A 17,800-nucleotide genomic window follows, 5' to 3' on the forward strand; every position below is an offset into this window, starting at 1 on the left:
CATGTGGGCCCTTAAGCGATCTTGGCTGCGCACCCTCCATAGGACTGGTGTAAATACTACGAGACAGTCGTCAACCTTCGATAGAAGAAAGCGCCAAATTAAGACGCCATTTACGTGGATTGAATGCAGCTGGTTGTGCGCCACTGCTCTGGAGCTATTGAAACAGTAAAATTTAGCAAAGATCGCAGCGTTTCGGGCCATTCCGTAAATCAGATAATATTGTCGTCACTGCAGTGTCTTGACGTAACGTGCGAGTTAATCGAGATTTAAGATTGAATCAATGGCAAAGACTGACTGCTGGACGGAAGTTAAACATTGTAGGCACTAAATCATAGATACGTACCTCGATAATTATTATCATTGTGTTATAACCTTAAAATATAGGTATATTATAATAAAAAATCGCTGTGTGTGGGTACTTATGTACGCGCGTTAGAAGTTATGCTTATTTGGCGTAACAAAACAAAAACAAAACTTGTGATAACCTAGATTCTTCAATTAGCTCCTTATTATCTTGTTAAATTACACACTCAAGAAAAAGGGCCGCATTTTGGAGCGCCGTTGGTTTATTTCTATGCACTTTAATTTATATAATTATTTCTCGTTGCTTTTATTTTTAAAGTAACAACTGTCACTCTGACGTTTAATCGTTTGTTTACGTAAGGAATTGCAAATGACTCGCAGCTAACTTCATACCGTCGGGGACTTTCGTAACGGTTTGCGCGCGCAGCTCTCAATTTCACTCTCTACCAAACGCCCCAAAAGAAGTATAACTTCAAAAGGGTACACAAAATTAATAGGAGCTGGTTTACTTCACTAACGAAGGGTGTTTATACTTCAGCTGGGGCACGGTCTAAAACGATCGTGACTACGCGACGCGAAGATTGTGCAAATGACGCGTGCAGAACGAAACATAATTTATCATAAAAAGTGAATATGCGTCTATTTAATGTTATGTTTATTGTTCTATTACTAATAATAATAATATATTCATTGACATGTTTTCTTTTTCAAGTAAATGGGTAACGTTTTATAGTCATCTTTACACGATTTAAGAATTAATACCCCCGTCGCCATCACAAAACAAATTGACGTGCTCACACCTCTACTACCGCTCTTTGATTGGCGACGAGTGCGAAATTTCGTCCCACCTATTGTTGAAAATTATTTGCTGTTTCACTTATGTATGCTCTTAACTTTGTTTCAACTTTCAATATCGAATATATCGGTATTGTCTGATTTTTAATACTAGTATTTCGGTATTCAAAAATATTGGGATACCGGTATTGCAATCTCTTTATGTTCGACACTAAGAAAGTGTTATAATTATAAAGCTCCATCGATTACTACTTCTTCCATTAGTACTACAAGCCTAAAATAAATACCTAATTAACGATATTGTTTTCTCTTTTCAGATGCTTCGCAAGATCCCGCGCTATCCTCGGGCGTTCATTTGCAAAGACCCGACCAGTCGGCCTCCGATCAGAGAAACCGAAACCCGAAAAACGAAAAGTCCATATTACAAAGCCAACCACCAAAACCCCCCGACGACGATTTCGATCTGGCTGCTTACTACGCCAGAGTGCACGGCACCCAACCGGCGCCCGTCAAAAGCGACAGCGCGGAAGCATTCAGCGATGTCGATCTGGACACCAAATCCCCCGAAGAAGACGACCGGGAGTCCGTGTCCTCGCAGACGGCACCGTCCGGAAGTATGGCAATGGACTTGGCACAGAATCTATCCCAACTGCCACAGGTGTTACCTCAGGTAGCAAGCGCTGTATTGGGGTCTTTTTCGAATGTATTGAACATGACCAGATCTTCGCCGTGGGGCAGTAGCCAGCATGATAATTTTGACAGTGTGACAGTTGGATATGATAGAGGGGTAGAATCTAAGAATTTTGACGCATTCAACGCGTCCAGGGGTGGAGAAATGAGGGAAGTGGAAGCGATTGAAAATGTTGAAAATTTGGCACCCGTGCCGCTTTTTGATAGAAGTAATTTTGGGAGTGTCGGTTTCACGGAGGTCGATGGCGGGAGTCAAACTATGATGGGATCAATGCAAGGAAAAGACAAACACGTTTGTGAGTATTTCTTTAGTTTTCTTTTTTTTAATCCAAGAACAAGTGGTTACATGTTAATTGTATGTAAAACATTTCACCGTGGCACAGTTCGTCGTGGGCTCGGAAAGAGATGACCATCTGATGAATCTAATATAATTAAAGACGGTATAGTATCTATATTATTCTATACGGTCTCCAATTTTATTAGATTCAATATGAAAATTAATTCAATTTTCATAGCTGATTTTGGTAAAATTCATGAATGCAAGAATGAAAACATAACCTTACAAATAATCCAGTATATCAGCTAAATTTGTTTGCTGCTGACTTTCTGTAAAGTGTAAAGCGACAAGAACCGTTTTATTTAGACATGAATTTTATGTCAGTACTATACGACCCAAAGAGGTTGGACGGTCTTTAATATATGGCTATATATTTCCGATACAACATTTCACAGTGAAGTGTGATACAAACTGCATACGTACAAGTTTCTGGACACGAGAACAAGTATAAGAACCACTGTCTTTGACATAGTCATTGTCTTCTTTCTTTAACCACGTCCGCTCGTCAGTTCGCCTCCACGAATCTCTGTAAGCTCAATTCAATGTTATTTATTTGTTTACATTAGCGAACTTTACAAATTACAAATTTAAGACGTTCACAACATGACATGGGGGAAAAAACAAGAGTAAGTAGGTGGTGATTTGTTGGAACATAATTGTTGTCCGCCCATTGTCCGAAACATGTCTGAATAAAATACATAATAAAAACCTCCGGAATACAAGGGAAAGAGAGACGAAATAGGTAGATAAATAAATTAGATGGCCGAGCGGCTTAACCGTCGGCCTATAACTCACGAGTCCCAGGTTCGAATTCTGAGTCTGACAAATACACATCCATTTCTTGTAAAAACAAATCTGTTAATTCAAACCTCCACTCCGTGGACGACCATAATAAATGATCTTATTAGGATCGGACATGGTCAATTCGTACCTCTCAAATTAATGCTCTAATTGAAACTTATAAAAATGTAACAATATTACTGTCTGCAAACAAACATTGCATCTAAATTGTAACATACAAACGTGTCAGTTTTTGATCTCAATGCTATACGGCCATCTGTTTTTGGTGCAACAGCTCACGGTGAACTATGGTACAGTGAATTAAATACATTAAATTCACATTTAGCCTGTATAAACATGGTTTTAATATTATAATTTACTATTTTCAAGTAATTTATTTTTACCTGTCTCAAATAATGCTAATTCTTTTTTCTCTCTCTTTTGCAGCCTCTTCCAACCTGTTCCGGCTCGGCACGAATCGAAAAAAAACATACGCCCAAGTTCCAGGACTCACCCTAGGAGAAACCCTCCTCCCTCCTACTAACTTCCCTTCGAAGCCGCCTCAAATCCCACCGCCTGTAGGCGTAACGTCACATGAACACCCCATAAAACAGTCACAGTTTCCACCATCAATCACTGATGCATCAAGGCCTAATTTGCCATACCCGCCCGACAATCAAAGTATTTTCAACCCTGGTCAAAATAATGTTGATTTAAACGTAGGATTTCCACCGTTAAGTACTGGTGTTCAGTCCAATATGCTTCCAGCACCAATTAATCTAAATAATTTGGAATTAAGTGTCGGATATCAACCTTTAAATACCGATAATATAGTCCCCGATTTGCCAAGTCAAGATATTCAAAGTTCGGAAACAACTCATGGTGCGGTAGGAATACAACCGTTAAATACTGTAGATTTAAATGCCGATTTGGCTCGCGGTGCAGGCTATCAAATACGATATGATTCTGATACGAATAACCCTTATAAACGTTTGCAAGAATCACCCGTGGGATTATCTGCTTTACGTCCAAATGTTATTAAGTCTAATATTGCACCTGTAAACACTGATACTTATGTCTCTTCGAATTTCCAAGGAACTTTAGACGGCGAACAATTACCACCTTCATTGAATACGCAATTAAGTTCTATTTCTGCCGGTCAAGTAAATATTCAGAGTGGTTTAAGTATAGTTGATTCCGGTTCTGAAACGGCTCATGTGCCAATCGGTGATACACAAAATGCACCTTTATTCGCTTCCGTGACATGTCCTAATTACGCTTATATTCCGGTCGGTGCAAATAATCTTGGGAGTACAGAAAATTTCGATAATATTCCTTATAATGAAGTTACGAACGCTAATGTATCTTTAACGCATGCGACTCAACTGGAAAATGTCCAACAGCCTCTATTTTTTGACCCAACGTCATTTGTCTCGTCGCAGAATGTTTTTCAACAAGACACTATTAAAAACGCACTGTCTTCACAAGTAAGCATTGCTAATGGAGACAGTGGAATTTCTTCTGGTGTTAATTTACCTCCGATTCCATCGGCATCTATTTCTTTTGCTGAATCGTCTAAAACTCCTGATATTACAGCGTTGCCACCGAGTATTCCTGTAATTCCTCCAACTGCGTCTGTTTCCGGTAATCAATTCCGATTGGGCTCCAAAAAGAGACCGCAGTACTACTCTGGACCTGTAGAAGGTGCTATTCCTGTGTCTCAAAACGTCAGCAAACTGGCACCGATTCTTGGTATTCCAGAACCTTCGAATATCGCTCCAGAAATATTTAATCCAATCGGTGGCGTAGTCGAGAGTAATGACACTACTCAGTTGTCTGCTGATTTAGCGTTCGGTGCTTCGTATCCTGATAATCTAGGACAGGTTCCAACTGCGTATTTTAAAAGTGGTGAAGTAGAAGATTTTGGTGGGGGTAACGTGGTGCAAAGTGGTATTGTCAATCAAGGTTTTACAGATCACGATTCTACCGGTGTCGTGAGTCAGCAAAATGCAGGAATCAATTTTAGTCTCGAAAAACTGCAAACCGCTGTAAATTTGAGCAAAATTCAAAATGTCGTTACGTCGTTTTTCGATCCAAACTATTTCACTGATAAGAAAAAGTTGGAGTCGGAAGTTACACCTGATGATGAAGCATTTTCCATTCAAACCGTACCACCAGACTACGGTTTTAATATCGATAATCAAAGCTTAAAGCAAACCCCCACATATTACTACGGGGGTAACAACCAGTATGGTGCTAACAACCAAACTTCTTATGGTATTGATATTGTGAACGACAATCAAATGAATCAATATTACTATGGTTATGGATTGCAAAGTGATGGTTCTGTTCCCAATCACGGTTGGAATCCCGATTCCAACGTCCAAAACAATGTGATTCCTCAAGAATTTCATGGTAATTCACAAGTACAAAACGAAGAAGTGTCTCCAGCTGTCCAAATTGACAAAATGGTGTTGAATAACGAAGATATGTCAGCAAGCAATGTTGAAGATAATGAATTAAATAATAGCTCGTTCGGTTACGTTAGCCAAACTGCCGCACAAGACAGTGATGCTGTGTCCGATTCTAATGTTTCTTCTGCCGGGGCTCCTCCGCTATTTTTCAATCCTGCAAGTTGCAAACCTGTCGATTTGACAGGTAACGTCTCCGAGAATAGACCGCAAGTCTTCCACGATGGCTCCGAGAGACTTCGAAGAGCGCCTGCCAATTACTTCGCGAAACAAAAGAAGGATGCCAATATGACGGCTCCGTTTTCAAATATTGAATGTTTGGTGTTTAATCCCGTCGCTGTGCCAGCGCAAGAGACAGTTGAGCTTTCTTCTGTGAGAAATGATTCGAAAGGTATTTCCACGCAATCTATTACGGAACCACTGATGTCTGTACCGTTATATGAAACAAATTTTCAAAATTCGACTATTACAAGTGGTCAAACTTTCACTCCTTTCGAGACAGAACAAAAGGAAAATATTACATTTTTTGACAATAATCAAAGCACAGTAAATCCAACTGTCAGTTCAAAAGCAAATGATAGCATTTTAGCCAATTATGAAATAAAACAGACAGTTTTTAGTACTGGAGATGAATTAAAAGACAGTATGAACTTTAATAATGATATAAGATCATTTTCTGCTACTGGTACTGCGTCATTTTTTGACACTAATCAAAGCACAGTAAATAAAATTGTCACTTCGGAAGTTAGTAATAATAAAAATGCACCTAATTTCTTCGATACCACCAAACAAATAAAAACACCCGAGCAAGAAGACAGTAACGTTAACGAAACAAGTGAGTTAAATTCTTCTGTTAATATTTCAAACGTTTCGAATCTGGGAACGTTCCGGCTGTCGCCGTCGCAAATTAAAAATTTCTGCGATCCGGATGACACGCAGATATGCGTCATCGAACCGTCGCCTAAGGATGAAGTAGAAGATGACGCGTGTAATGCATCATTTGTTGACGATTTCGGACAGTCCACGAGTGGTAAAATGCAGTATTCCGAATTTGAAAAAGACTCGTTTGATAATAAAAACCATAGCGTTTTCGGTACGTCTGATTTGTCCGTTTCGAATATATTAGCCGATGAAGAGAGTCGGAATATATTGGAAATGTATTCCAATGAAGGATGCAGTAGCAATTCGGCATCCGGTCAAAGCAGTTTTTTCAGAAGCGCGTACAACGTGCAATCGACAAGTAAATCATTTTTTGACGATTTACGTCAAAAGAATCAGATCTTGCCGGAAAACGAAGACGCAGGTTATGTCAATCAAGGATTTAACGAAGGCGTTGCCGAGGAATTCGACGATAATATTAGTATGGTGTGTAATATATCGGCGGGACTTTCGTCTATAGCCGAAGACGATTTAAATTCCGACGATCAGAACAGTCTGGAATCGGACGGCGAAGACGAAAAAGATCACGTGTATCTGTCCGATGATTTCCAGAAAGATTCTTTCGTAAAGAAAACCGAATTTGAAGGATTTAATATTAAAACTCCGTCGGTAACTAGCGAGACGCCGTCTTTAGTCGAAGAAATGCAGTCTTACAATTTGAGCAGCACAAAAGACAACTTGGAAATCGGAAACAAAACGAACGAATCTTTAAACGAAGCTAGTGATTCGTTGCAAAACATTCATTTGTCTAATGTTGAGTCGAAAGAATCGGATAATAAAGATCTCGAATCGAAATTTTCGCCGGACAGTATGGAACTTTGTGAAGGTAGTTCTAGTTCTGATGTAAAAGAAATGAAGATAGACGGTTCGGATGGTTCGAATCGACAGGATGGTTTAATCAATGATTCTTTCGAAGCGAATTTGCCAGTTCCCCAACAGCATATGTCGGCATTTGTCCTTGTTAAGAATTTCAGTGATGAGAAAAATGAAAGTTTCACCGCTGCAGAACGTAATATAGACGTTGAAAATGTTGATATAAATCGTATCGGGCATGAGAATGTCGGATTTGATTACGTTTCCGCCGAGCAGAGAACCGTCGAGAGCGGTCATATCGATTCTGACGACGCGATAAATAAGAATGATACATTCCCTGTTAAACGACAGATACGGATAAGTGAATCGGATCGTTTCGACTATAGTGGTAATGATTATATTCAAGAATTGCGACTCAGTGAGTCGAGTCTTTCGGAGAGTCGTATCGATTCATTTAAAAGTGACTCATTAAACGCCGAAATCGTTTCTTTCAACGCCCATTGTTCATATAATAATCCGGGTTTTACTGAAGGTAACGATTCCGTTGACGACACAGAATCTTTTGCTAAAAATGTACAAAATTTATCTTCGAATGAATTTGAAACGTCTATTGCTAACAAAGATATATCTTTTATTAGTCAAGATATGTCTAATGCTAGTCAAGATCTATATTTTGCTGATCAAAATATGACTGATTTTAATCAAGATATATCTTTAGTTAGTCAAGACGTTATGCAAAATTTTAATGTTGCAACTTTGGACAATTCAAATAATATTAACAGTGATGTTCCAATGCCATTCTTTAATCCGTTTGCGTTCGGATTGGTTAAGGAACAGCCTGACTTTGTCGACCAACCGAATGCTTCGAATGCATTGATTCAAAATTCGCAACCGACAAAATCTTCCGATAACAGTTTCGATAACTTGCAATCGTCATTTGGAAATTTTTCAAAAATTGACGATAACATTTTAGATGTGTGTCAAAATACTTCAGATAATTACTGTAAAAACTCAACGAGGGCGTGCTTTCAAAGTTTGCCGAAAAATAATGACGAATTTAATACGATCACGTCGCCACAGCAAAGCTTTGTTGGCAGTCAAGAGAGCCGATCGGAAACAACCACTGATGGTTTGATTCAACCGCCAATTACTACTAATAATAGTGTAATACCACCAGAAGCTTCTTCTGTACCTCCTGTTAATGTATTTAAAATGGCTATAGGACAATCTGATTCTACTCAACCAGGACTGTTTTCAGATGTTTTTGAAACAAAATCTATTCAAGTATCGGAACCAACTGTTGGTAACTTAATAACTAACACAATTTCTTCGAACGACAGTGCTGTAGCACCAGAATCGTCTTCTATTCCTGCATTTAACATGTTTAATATGTCAACTGCGACAGAATCGCTTTCTTCAAATAATACATGTGACGTGAATTCTAAACAAGACTTAAACCGCCAATCAGAACAGACTTCTGGTAATTTAATTAAACCGCCAATCTCTTCTGATATTATACCACCAAAATCCATGTCTATTCCTGGTGTGAACGTATTCAAAATGCCGACTGGAACTAAGTCACCGGCAAATATTTTGCTCGACAATTACCGAAAACCTGCCAATTTTTCACCGTCTTTTAATCAAACTAGTAACAATCTTGGGCAACCTTCGAATGATGCCACTGATCTTCCTCCAATGTATAAAGCGCCATCTGATATACTACCAATTGTCCAATATCCGATGGCCAATCAAAATGTCAGTAATCAGTACCCTGGTAACTTGCCCCCAACGTTAATGACACCGAATTATAACAGTAATATTAGATCGGCGTCTCCTATTACAACTAATCGGTACCCAAGAATAGCATCTCCTTATCAAGCTGTATCCAATTTCAATCAGTATCCTCCGCAGATCGGTAATCTGCCTCCGACGAATGTGTTTCAACCTGTTTCCAATGTGCAACCGTCTACTGTGAACCAAATGCAGACGGGTTCCCCATATTTCCAACCGTCTTATCAAGGCAATTTGCCACCTAGGGGTCAAACACCACCAAATGTACCAATTGGCGGTCGAATGACACCAAATTTGAGCCAATATCATGGTAATTTACCTCCGACAAATGTAACCCAATATCATGGAAATTTCCCACCTACAGGTCGAACGACACCAAATTTGAATCAGTTTCAAGGTAATTTACCACCAACCACTCAATTGCCACCAAATTTGACTCAATATCAAGGTAATTTGCCACCAATGAGTCAAACAACAGCTATTTTCCCTACTGCTCAAATTCCACTAAATATTAGTCAAAATCAAGGTATGTTACCTCCAACAAGTCAAATGCCATCGAATTTACCACCGACAGGTCAAATTCCACCAAATATAAGTCAATATCAAGGTAATTTTCCACCAAGGAGTCAAACTCCATCTAAATTTCCTCCTAGTGGTCAATTTCCGGTAAACATGATTCAAAGTCAAGTCAACTTACCACCAGCAAATCGAATTACATCAAATTTGCCACCGACGAGTCAAATGGTTCCGAATTCGAATCCGTTTCAAGGAAGTTTGCCACCAAATTTACCTCCAACAAATCGAATGGCGGCGTATTCGATGCAAACTCAAGGAAACTTAAATCAACTTCGGGGTAATTTACCGCCAACGAGTCAATTCCCACCAAATGTCAACCAATATCAAGGAAATTTACCTCCCGCAAATCAATTCCCGCCGAATTTCAGTCAATATCAGGGCAATTTGCCACCTACCAACCGGATGGCGCCGTACGCCCAAAATTGCAATCAATACCAGCAACCTGGCAATACTACGAATCAATTCCCGACGTCTGCGGCACCACAAGGCGATAACTTGTTCACAATGTCCATAGACAATAACAATATGCAAGCTCCTAGTTATTTCTTGAGCTAATGTAAAATATAATTTAGCCGAAGTAACGATAGCTAAAGATTATTAAATTGTATTTAATATTTTTGTCTTATTCTGTGTTTACTTGCCATAAGATACTTGTCACTATTGGCATTCTGAGAAGGTATAATATTGAATCTAAAAAAAGGTGGTTAAGGCCCCTTATGCACTGTCGACTGGTCGCCAGTAACGAAGGGTGGAGGTGGGTTGTCAAAATCCGCCATAAATAGTGCATAGTAATTTTTGTCAACAATTTACATATGGTGTTGGTTAATTTTTATAATTAAACCCTGTGAAACCAAGCCATAATATGAAATCGTCAAAAAAAAATTCTTTTTCTATAAAATATCTAAAATTATGCCATTAAATTTTCATAACTTTGGATATTTTATATATAGAATAATATTTTTTATCTATTACAGTTTGGTTTAGGCAGGGCTTAATGAAGTTAAAAAAATGAACCAACAATATGTGTAATATGTATTCTTAATCCAACGAAAACAAATAAGTATGAATGAAAAAGTGTGCACAATTTTGTCGTATCCCCCAAAGTATACCAAAACTATTATGGTTTGGTTTAGGTAGGGTTTAATTAATTTTTAAAAGCTAACGCAACACCATCTGTAAATCTGTCAATAAAAACAAATACGTATTACTAACAAAGTTTAATGTGCACTATTTATGTCAAAGCTTAACAGCCTACCTCCACCCTTCACCATTGCTGATCGCCGCAACCATGTGCGTAAATGCTTCTTTTTTATGCCTCGTGGTTGCTGTTTATTTGGCGACACGTCGACAATACCTAAGAAGACTAAACGACCACCAAAAGAAATTATTTACTCAAATATAATATCTTTCGGATAATATTATGAATACATCATTTCGAACACGTACATTCTTAGCCTGCCACGATGCAGTTCAGACGATTCCTCCAAGAGTATTGTCACCAATACACCTGTTTTTCAGATTTCATATGCGACACACTTTTATCTTCTTTTTTTTCTTTTTCATGCAAGACAAGAAAAATAATAATAAATTATCAAAAGAATGGTTCAATGTGGACGATTTTTGTTATAATGAATCGTCATTATCAAACCTATCGATGGCCTTGATTATATTACATAAGTTTTAAACTTTATTTGTACATTTTTCAAATGATATGTTATGTATATTATTATGAACTAGGTACTAATAGTTATTAATGATAACTTTATCTATTGGTCTTACTTTGGCCCACGTTTTTTTCTCTTTTATTTATACGCAAACAAACTGTCGTATACGTTATAAACCAGCCGGGTTAAGTTAGATGAGATATTGTAGTTTGATTTCGTCATTATTATCAATAGTCCAATGCTGGATAAAAGCCTCTCCAAAATGATTTAATTTCTCTCAGACAAATGCGTTGACGTGTATATGACATGATACGGCGAACTGCATACGTATAACTTTCCGGACACGACCATAGACGTGACATTAATTTTGAAGTCTACTCGAGAGGTTTTCTGACTTCTGCGACTAGACTACAATAAAATTTGATAAGCGCAAACGACTCGGATCCTCGCCATTTATGGAAATTCCATTATCATGCCAGTTAAGTCTTCGATGGTAGCTGTAAATGATTTGGGTGAGAGTGTATCACCTTGCCCGACTCCTTTGTTGATGGAACCTAAAACAATTGAAAATATTGAATTCGAGTCTCAAGTTTTGAGATGATTTAAATTTTCGGTAGAATTCACCTCGACCCGGCATATTGTTTCAGCGAACCCACCACTGGGTCGCGACCCACGAAATTAATAAGGCTGCGTTACATTGTTAATTTGACTTGCGGCAGACATGTGCAGTCTTTTGTATTACCTATCTATATTTCTTAATTTTATTATTCTGTTATTAAATATTTTCAATATTAGGGGTTGTCCATATAATTATTTGACGTCAAACTCTATTACGAACGACATATAATATGATGATTTGTTACGAAGGTGATAGGGGGGGGGGGGTTAAAAAGTATTGTCACAAAATCAACAAAATATAGAATAAAATATTCCATGAGAACATTATTCGGACATCGATCATTTTCAACGAATTAATTTTTTTATGAATGGAGTTGAGTGGAATGGGTTGAAAAATGTGATGCGGCTAATTAAGACGGAGATGATAGATTTTGTCACGAAATGCAGAAGGGACGTCTACAAATAAATCTATGGTTGGCCCCTTATTATAGTTTATACTCTATGGTTTGGTTAATTTTAAGTGCATCTAAATATTATTTATATATATATATAAAAGAAATATTTTTTAATGACATAATTTCGTTAAAAATATTTTAAGTATTTGAAATTTAATTTATTTTATAACAAGCATTTAATTATAGACATTGAGGAAACCCTTCTCTACATAGACGAGAGTGTAAATATATGAAAGTGAAGCTGAAAAAAGACTTGTTTTGTAGTAAATTATGCATTGTTATCTTCTGGACCTGAACTCAAAAACTGAACGCATGTTTAAGTTAATTGAATCGTTCAATTGCATTAATTATTAAGCATACAGATATTGCCAAAATAAACTGTGAAAGTTTTTGTTCAGACTTCTACCAAAACGAAAGCATTCACTTAATAATACAAATTGCTTACAATTACTTATGAAAGAATGGACCGTTTCAATTATTGTATATAGATACACAGTCGAACACAACGAACTGTCTTTATTTGAAATGTTTTAAATGGGCAATAACATATAATAATGAAACGTCAAAACAGACCGCAAAAGAATAACAAAATATAACTTCCATACTTTCAATGCGCCAGTAGCGAAGGGTGGAGGTAGGCTGTCTTCCGATCCGCCATGAATAGTGCACATTAAACTTTGTCAGTCATACATTGTTTTTATTGAACTAAGACTACAAATTGCAGATGGTGCTGGATAGTTTTTAAAAATCAATTAAACTCTGCCTAAATCAAACCATAATAGTTTTGATAAATTTTGGACGGTACGACAAAATTGTGCACACTTTTTCATTCATACTTATTTGTTTTCGTTGGATTAAGAATACATATTACACATATTGTTAGTTTATTTTTTAATTTCATTAAGCCCTGCCTAAACCAAACTATAATAGATAAAAAATATATCTATAAAATATATCAAATTATGTATGATTTAATGGCATAATCTAAATAAATATTTTATAGATTTGTTTTCGCAGGGTTTAATTGAATTTTAAAAACTAACCAACACCATCTGTAAATAATTGTAGTTGTATTTCGATGAAAACAAATACGTATGACTGGACAAAATTTAGTGTGCACTGTTTGTGGCGAATCTTAATAGCGTACCTCCAACCTTCGCCAATACAATGCGCCAATGTATGACATATATTTTTTTTCTCTGTATATTAATTATTGAGTAAAAACTTGTAAGAAAAGTTAAAAAGTAAAATCAGTGTTTTAAACTGTTTGCAGTAGTCTTAGGCCTGATTTAGACCAAGCGAGCGAATATTCGTTCTTCCCCCACTCCAGCGAAATTCTCTCGACGTATACGCTTTTTGGCGTGGAGTGGGGGAACAATGAACATTCGCTCACATGGTCTAAATGCACCTTTACAGAGAAGTGCTCAGTGTTCCACTATTATTATTATATTTTTACGGATGATTAATTTTGAGGTCTAGGACGATTTGGCACCGGGACAACTGGACGCCACATAATTCGAAATTAAATAGACGTTAGGTACATATAGGTACTTTTAAAAAGAATATTTAATATTATTATTTATTACGATTTAATAGTTTTAATCGTGCATATGTTTAAGTTCCAACGAATAAAGAGTTTTTTATTTTATATAAAGCCTTAGGCATGGTAATTCTTAATCCGCAATAAAAAAAACATTATGTTAAGAGTAAAATGAATTAAAACTACTAAGTAGTAGATAGAAACTGATTAAAATTCCTCGTCTACATTCTGTATACGTTGTCTACGACAGTGCGGCGTCCAATTGTCCTGGCATCCAGTTGTCCCATTCCCTAATTTTGTGTAGTTTTGTTTAATTTGTAATACCTCAGTGTCTTCGGCCAAATATAATACGTTTGTTTATGAATGACAACGGTGGAGTATGGTAGATTACGGCCTACTTGAAGTTGGACATGTCTGAAATGTAGCATTTAAGTCTTAGAGATCGTTTTGGGTAATTTATGTGACGTTATGTCGTTTCTATGTCATTTCTACAGGCCATTATGTGCCCCCGTTTTCTCTAGGCTATATTCCTTGTTATTTACTCCCGAATTACATCCCTCAGTCCCTTTTACATAAATACCATAATTCCTCATCAAAAATAAGATACATACAATATATTTAACATTACGAATATGCAAAATTCAATAATTAATATTATATATACAGATTTTTTATCGTTTTTAATTAGAAGGAAAGTTAATTAATTAAGAAATACATGATTGTTAATAATTTATGTACTAATTCAAAAAAAAAATTAAATAAATTTTAAAAATAATATTTACGAATAGTTTTTTTTGTATTTAAATAATATTATGTAATATTTTGACGGATTGGTAAGCATGGACATTGGAGATATTAGAAGTAGCTGCCGCTACAGAAAAAAAATGTGTAAGGTCGTTTTTCTTGGTATTTAAAATGTTATCAGACTGATGCTCCTATCCCGTAACATATTTTGAATCTTTAAACGAATATTGTCAGTTAGCAAAATCTGCCTAAATCATCAGAACAACAATGAGGTCATCTCACGCGTATAGCGCTACATCGCCAACCACGTAACTCAATGAATGTTTTTTTGATATGTCTGTGACGTGATCATAATGTAATCACGGCTTTACTGTTTTTTTGTGAGATATCTAACCTTAAAATTATAAGAGTTTTGGTTCTGTTTATTCTTATGAAGCAAACACATTACCATCACGTTACGTGCTGTCATGCTGCAAGTATCAATTCTAATGTATTAATAATTTGAATTCTCTTTCCAGTTTCTACGTGTGCTTACGTTAAAATTTCTTGCGATGTTGCATACATAGTTAATATGCATAAATACCAGATATAGATAATAATTTAAAAACACAGAGCACGCGGTTTTGATACGAGTCGAGAATGTGTCATACAGAAAATAAAAACAAAGTTCACTGACTTGTACAGTTGGTGATGTAGCATGATACGCGTGAGGTGGCCTCATTGTTATTCTGGTCATTTCGGCAGATTTTATTAACTGATAATATTCGTTTTTGGTTTAAAATGTGCTACGGGATTGGAGCATCATTCAGTCTGATTCTTATAAGCATTCTTATAGAAAATACGTAATGCCAACCACTAAAAAAAAACACGCAATTTTGACGTTAATCGAAAATGTGTAGGCATGAAGATGTCGATTCGGCACGGTATGCGTGAGGTGACCTCATTGTTATTCTGGCCATTTTGTCAGATTTTGCTAACTGACAATATTCGTTTTTTGTCCAAAATGTGCTACGGGATGGGAGCAACATTCAGTCTGATAACATTTTAAATACCAAGAAAAATGACATTGCACGCTTTTTTCCTGTAACGCCAGCCTACCGTGATAGCGTGTAACGTTACGGTAATGTATTCGCCCCATTATATTGTATCAAATCTTTTTGTTTTACGTTTTATGAGAAAATCTCACGTAAACCATTTTTTTTTCTTTGATGATATCTTAAAATTTATACTACAGAAGAAATAAATTGTTACCATCTTTTGAATTTATTATAAAGACAATATTATTAGATATTGTACGATAAATCCATGTAATTAAGAAAGTTCTTCGAAAAAATCTATGCAAATCAGACATTTATTGCAAGTAAGAATATTAACTACATTTCTTCGAACTTCAAGTGGAAATATCAGACATTTTAGATCAAATTCTAATATATTAATACAAACGCCATCCATTTGCAGTATTCGAGACGGCTATAAACAAAATTTTGTGAAGAATTCTAAACAATTTGGACTATTTTATGTGGATGTAAGGACAGTTTCTTCAAATTTTGCACTTCTAACGAAGGATTCTGGAAATTTTTCTCCAAGCGTCGCACCGAAGGGTGCAGAAGATCTGAAGAAAGAGACAGACACCAAAATGGAGAAGAAATCAGCCGACGTCACTGTGACAGATATTGAGGTTAGTTATACGTTCTGTTTCTTTCATTTTTTCCTTTACAACTTAGATGACAATCATTTTCGAGCATGAACCATATCGACAGTATATTATTAAGAAGTCAAATAATCGAATCAGAATTTGTAGTCGTGTTTAAAACTATAAACTTCAAGCTAAATGCGAAGTCTTTCTAATTAGTTTTTTAATAATAGGTTAGTCCAGCAGACCAAGATACATCTGTCTGTAAACAAATGTGTGCACTACACAAATGTACTTGGACAATCTTCTTACCTTCTTTTTAGTTCATGTCCGTTCCTAGAGCATATGGATACCGTAAAGCCTTATTTTCTGTGAAATTAAAATCATTCATGTTACATATCTACAATCTCCAGAAATATTTTTTTATTACCAATTCTCTTAAATTCAACTACAGTCGACTCTTGGTTATTACGAGGAAGATGGGACCGACTGAATTTGCTCGTTATAAGCGTTACTCGTTATATCAGAGAATAGGTATTTTTAAATGAGCGGGGTCACATTACACAATAACAAATTTGAAGCATGGCATTCATAAACTACAAAATAAGTTGTTTATTGTAATGAACGCTGGTAGGTACCTGCGGACTTCACAAACCTTGGATTTTTCAACCATATGCGTGGATACTTTTTCAATATTGTCGGCGAAAACACCAATTAGGTAGGTACTTAGACATTTAACTAGTGTCATAAACGTAATCCGATCATGGCGGCATCCTGTCCGGTCGGATTTTATTGCTAAGGATCGAAATGTTTTTAAACGATCGACACATTAACAGTTTTAAGAAAATTTTTGACAATATTTTAGCTCGGTATACTTGATAAGTAGCTCGTTATAAAAGTGAATAAATGTATGGAGAAAATCATAAACTAAAATATCAAAGAATGTTTCCTCGTTACATCCGAGATCTCGCTATATCCGTGATCGTAATAACCGAGTTCGACTGTATTTCTAATTTCATAATCTTTAATTTGAAATGTAACATATTATTCTACGATAATAACAAGCCAAGCCAGACTAGAGTTACTAAACATCAAAATAAGGAATTGGACCGCCCCACAAAAGATTCCGTGCTACTCGTAACGATGGAGACTTTATTTTGTTCAACCAGTAGATTGGCGGCTACATTTATACCAAATTTTACCTCTCTAACTCAGACGGTTACATGTAAATTGTGGTTACGTGTAAGTTGTACGTATGCAGTTCACCGTGGGACACTTATTCGTGCGCCGCAGTACGTGAAACATGAATTCGTTCAACATTTTATCAAATGACGAGTTCTTCGTTGAAAATTTCACAATTGATAGTTTGCAAATAATACTGTTACAATTAGATTAACCCTAACCTAATCTAACCATACTCACCTAGTAAAGACATCTCATAAAATTCGCCACATGTTGTAGGATACGTACAAATCGTCACTGTTCTGGCAGAAGACACTAATTCGAAAAAATGACATTGAATTAGTTATACAAAAATGTTCCTTATTTCAAACTTTACCGTCTGGAAACTTTCTTAATAAATAAACAGTCTTTATTTTTAAAGTCATCCTTTTTACGATTACTTAATAAACTCACATGATAGACCATTTCA

The 17,800-nt window shown here is 36.3% G+C and overlaps 2 protein-coding genes across 6 annotated transcripts in view; both read left to right on the forward strand.

Annotated features, from left to right (window-relative positions):
• Positions 1-11,059, forward strand: part of LOC147077092 (uncharacterized) — a 132,698-nt gene extending 121,639 nt beyond the window's left edge. Inside the window, exons 2-3 of the mRNA XM_085940707.1 lie at positions 1,416-2,084; positions 3,353-11,059. Coding sequence (XP_085796833.1) covers positions 1,416-2,084; positions 3,353-10,050 — 7,367 coding nt within the window. The 3' untranslated portion in view covers positions 10,051-11,059. The remainder of the gene's footprint in view (positions 1-1,415; positions 2,085-3,352) is intronic.
• Positions 1-17,800, forward strand: part of PAPLA1 (Phosphatidic Acid Phospholipase A1) — a 186,096-nt gene that overhangs the window by 120,938 nt on the left and 47,358 nt on the right. For 3 of the 5 annotated variants that reach the window (XM_085940715.1, XM_085940716.1, XM_085940717.1), the window contains exon 2: positions 15,751-16,194. In XM_085940715.1, coding sequence (XP_085796841.1) covers positions 15,853-16,194 — 342 coding nt within the window. In that variant the 5' untranslated portion in view covers positions 15,751-15,852. The remainder of the gene's footprint in view (positions 1-15,750; positions 16,195-17,800) is intronic. The other 2 variants (XM_085940718.1, XM_085940719.1) reach the window with 1 other exon arrangement.

The sequence above is a fragment of the Rhyacophila brunnea genome, unplaced genomic scaffold (genome assembly GCF_057557595.1).
Source record: "Rhyacophila brunnea isolate RB1 unplaced genomic scaffold, BYU_Rbru_1.0 scaffold_13, whole genome shotgun sequence".
Lineage (NCBI taxonomy): Eukaryota > Metazoa > Arthropoda > Insecta > Trichoptera > Rhyacophilidae > Rhyacophila > Rhyacophila brunnea.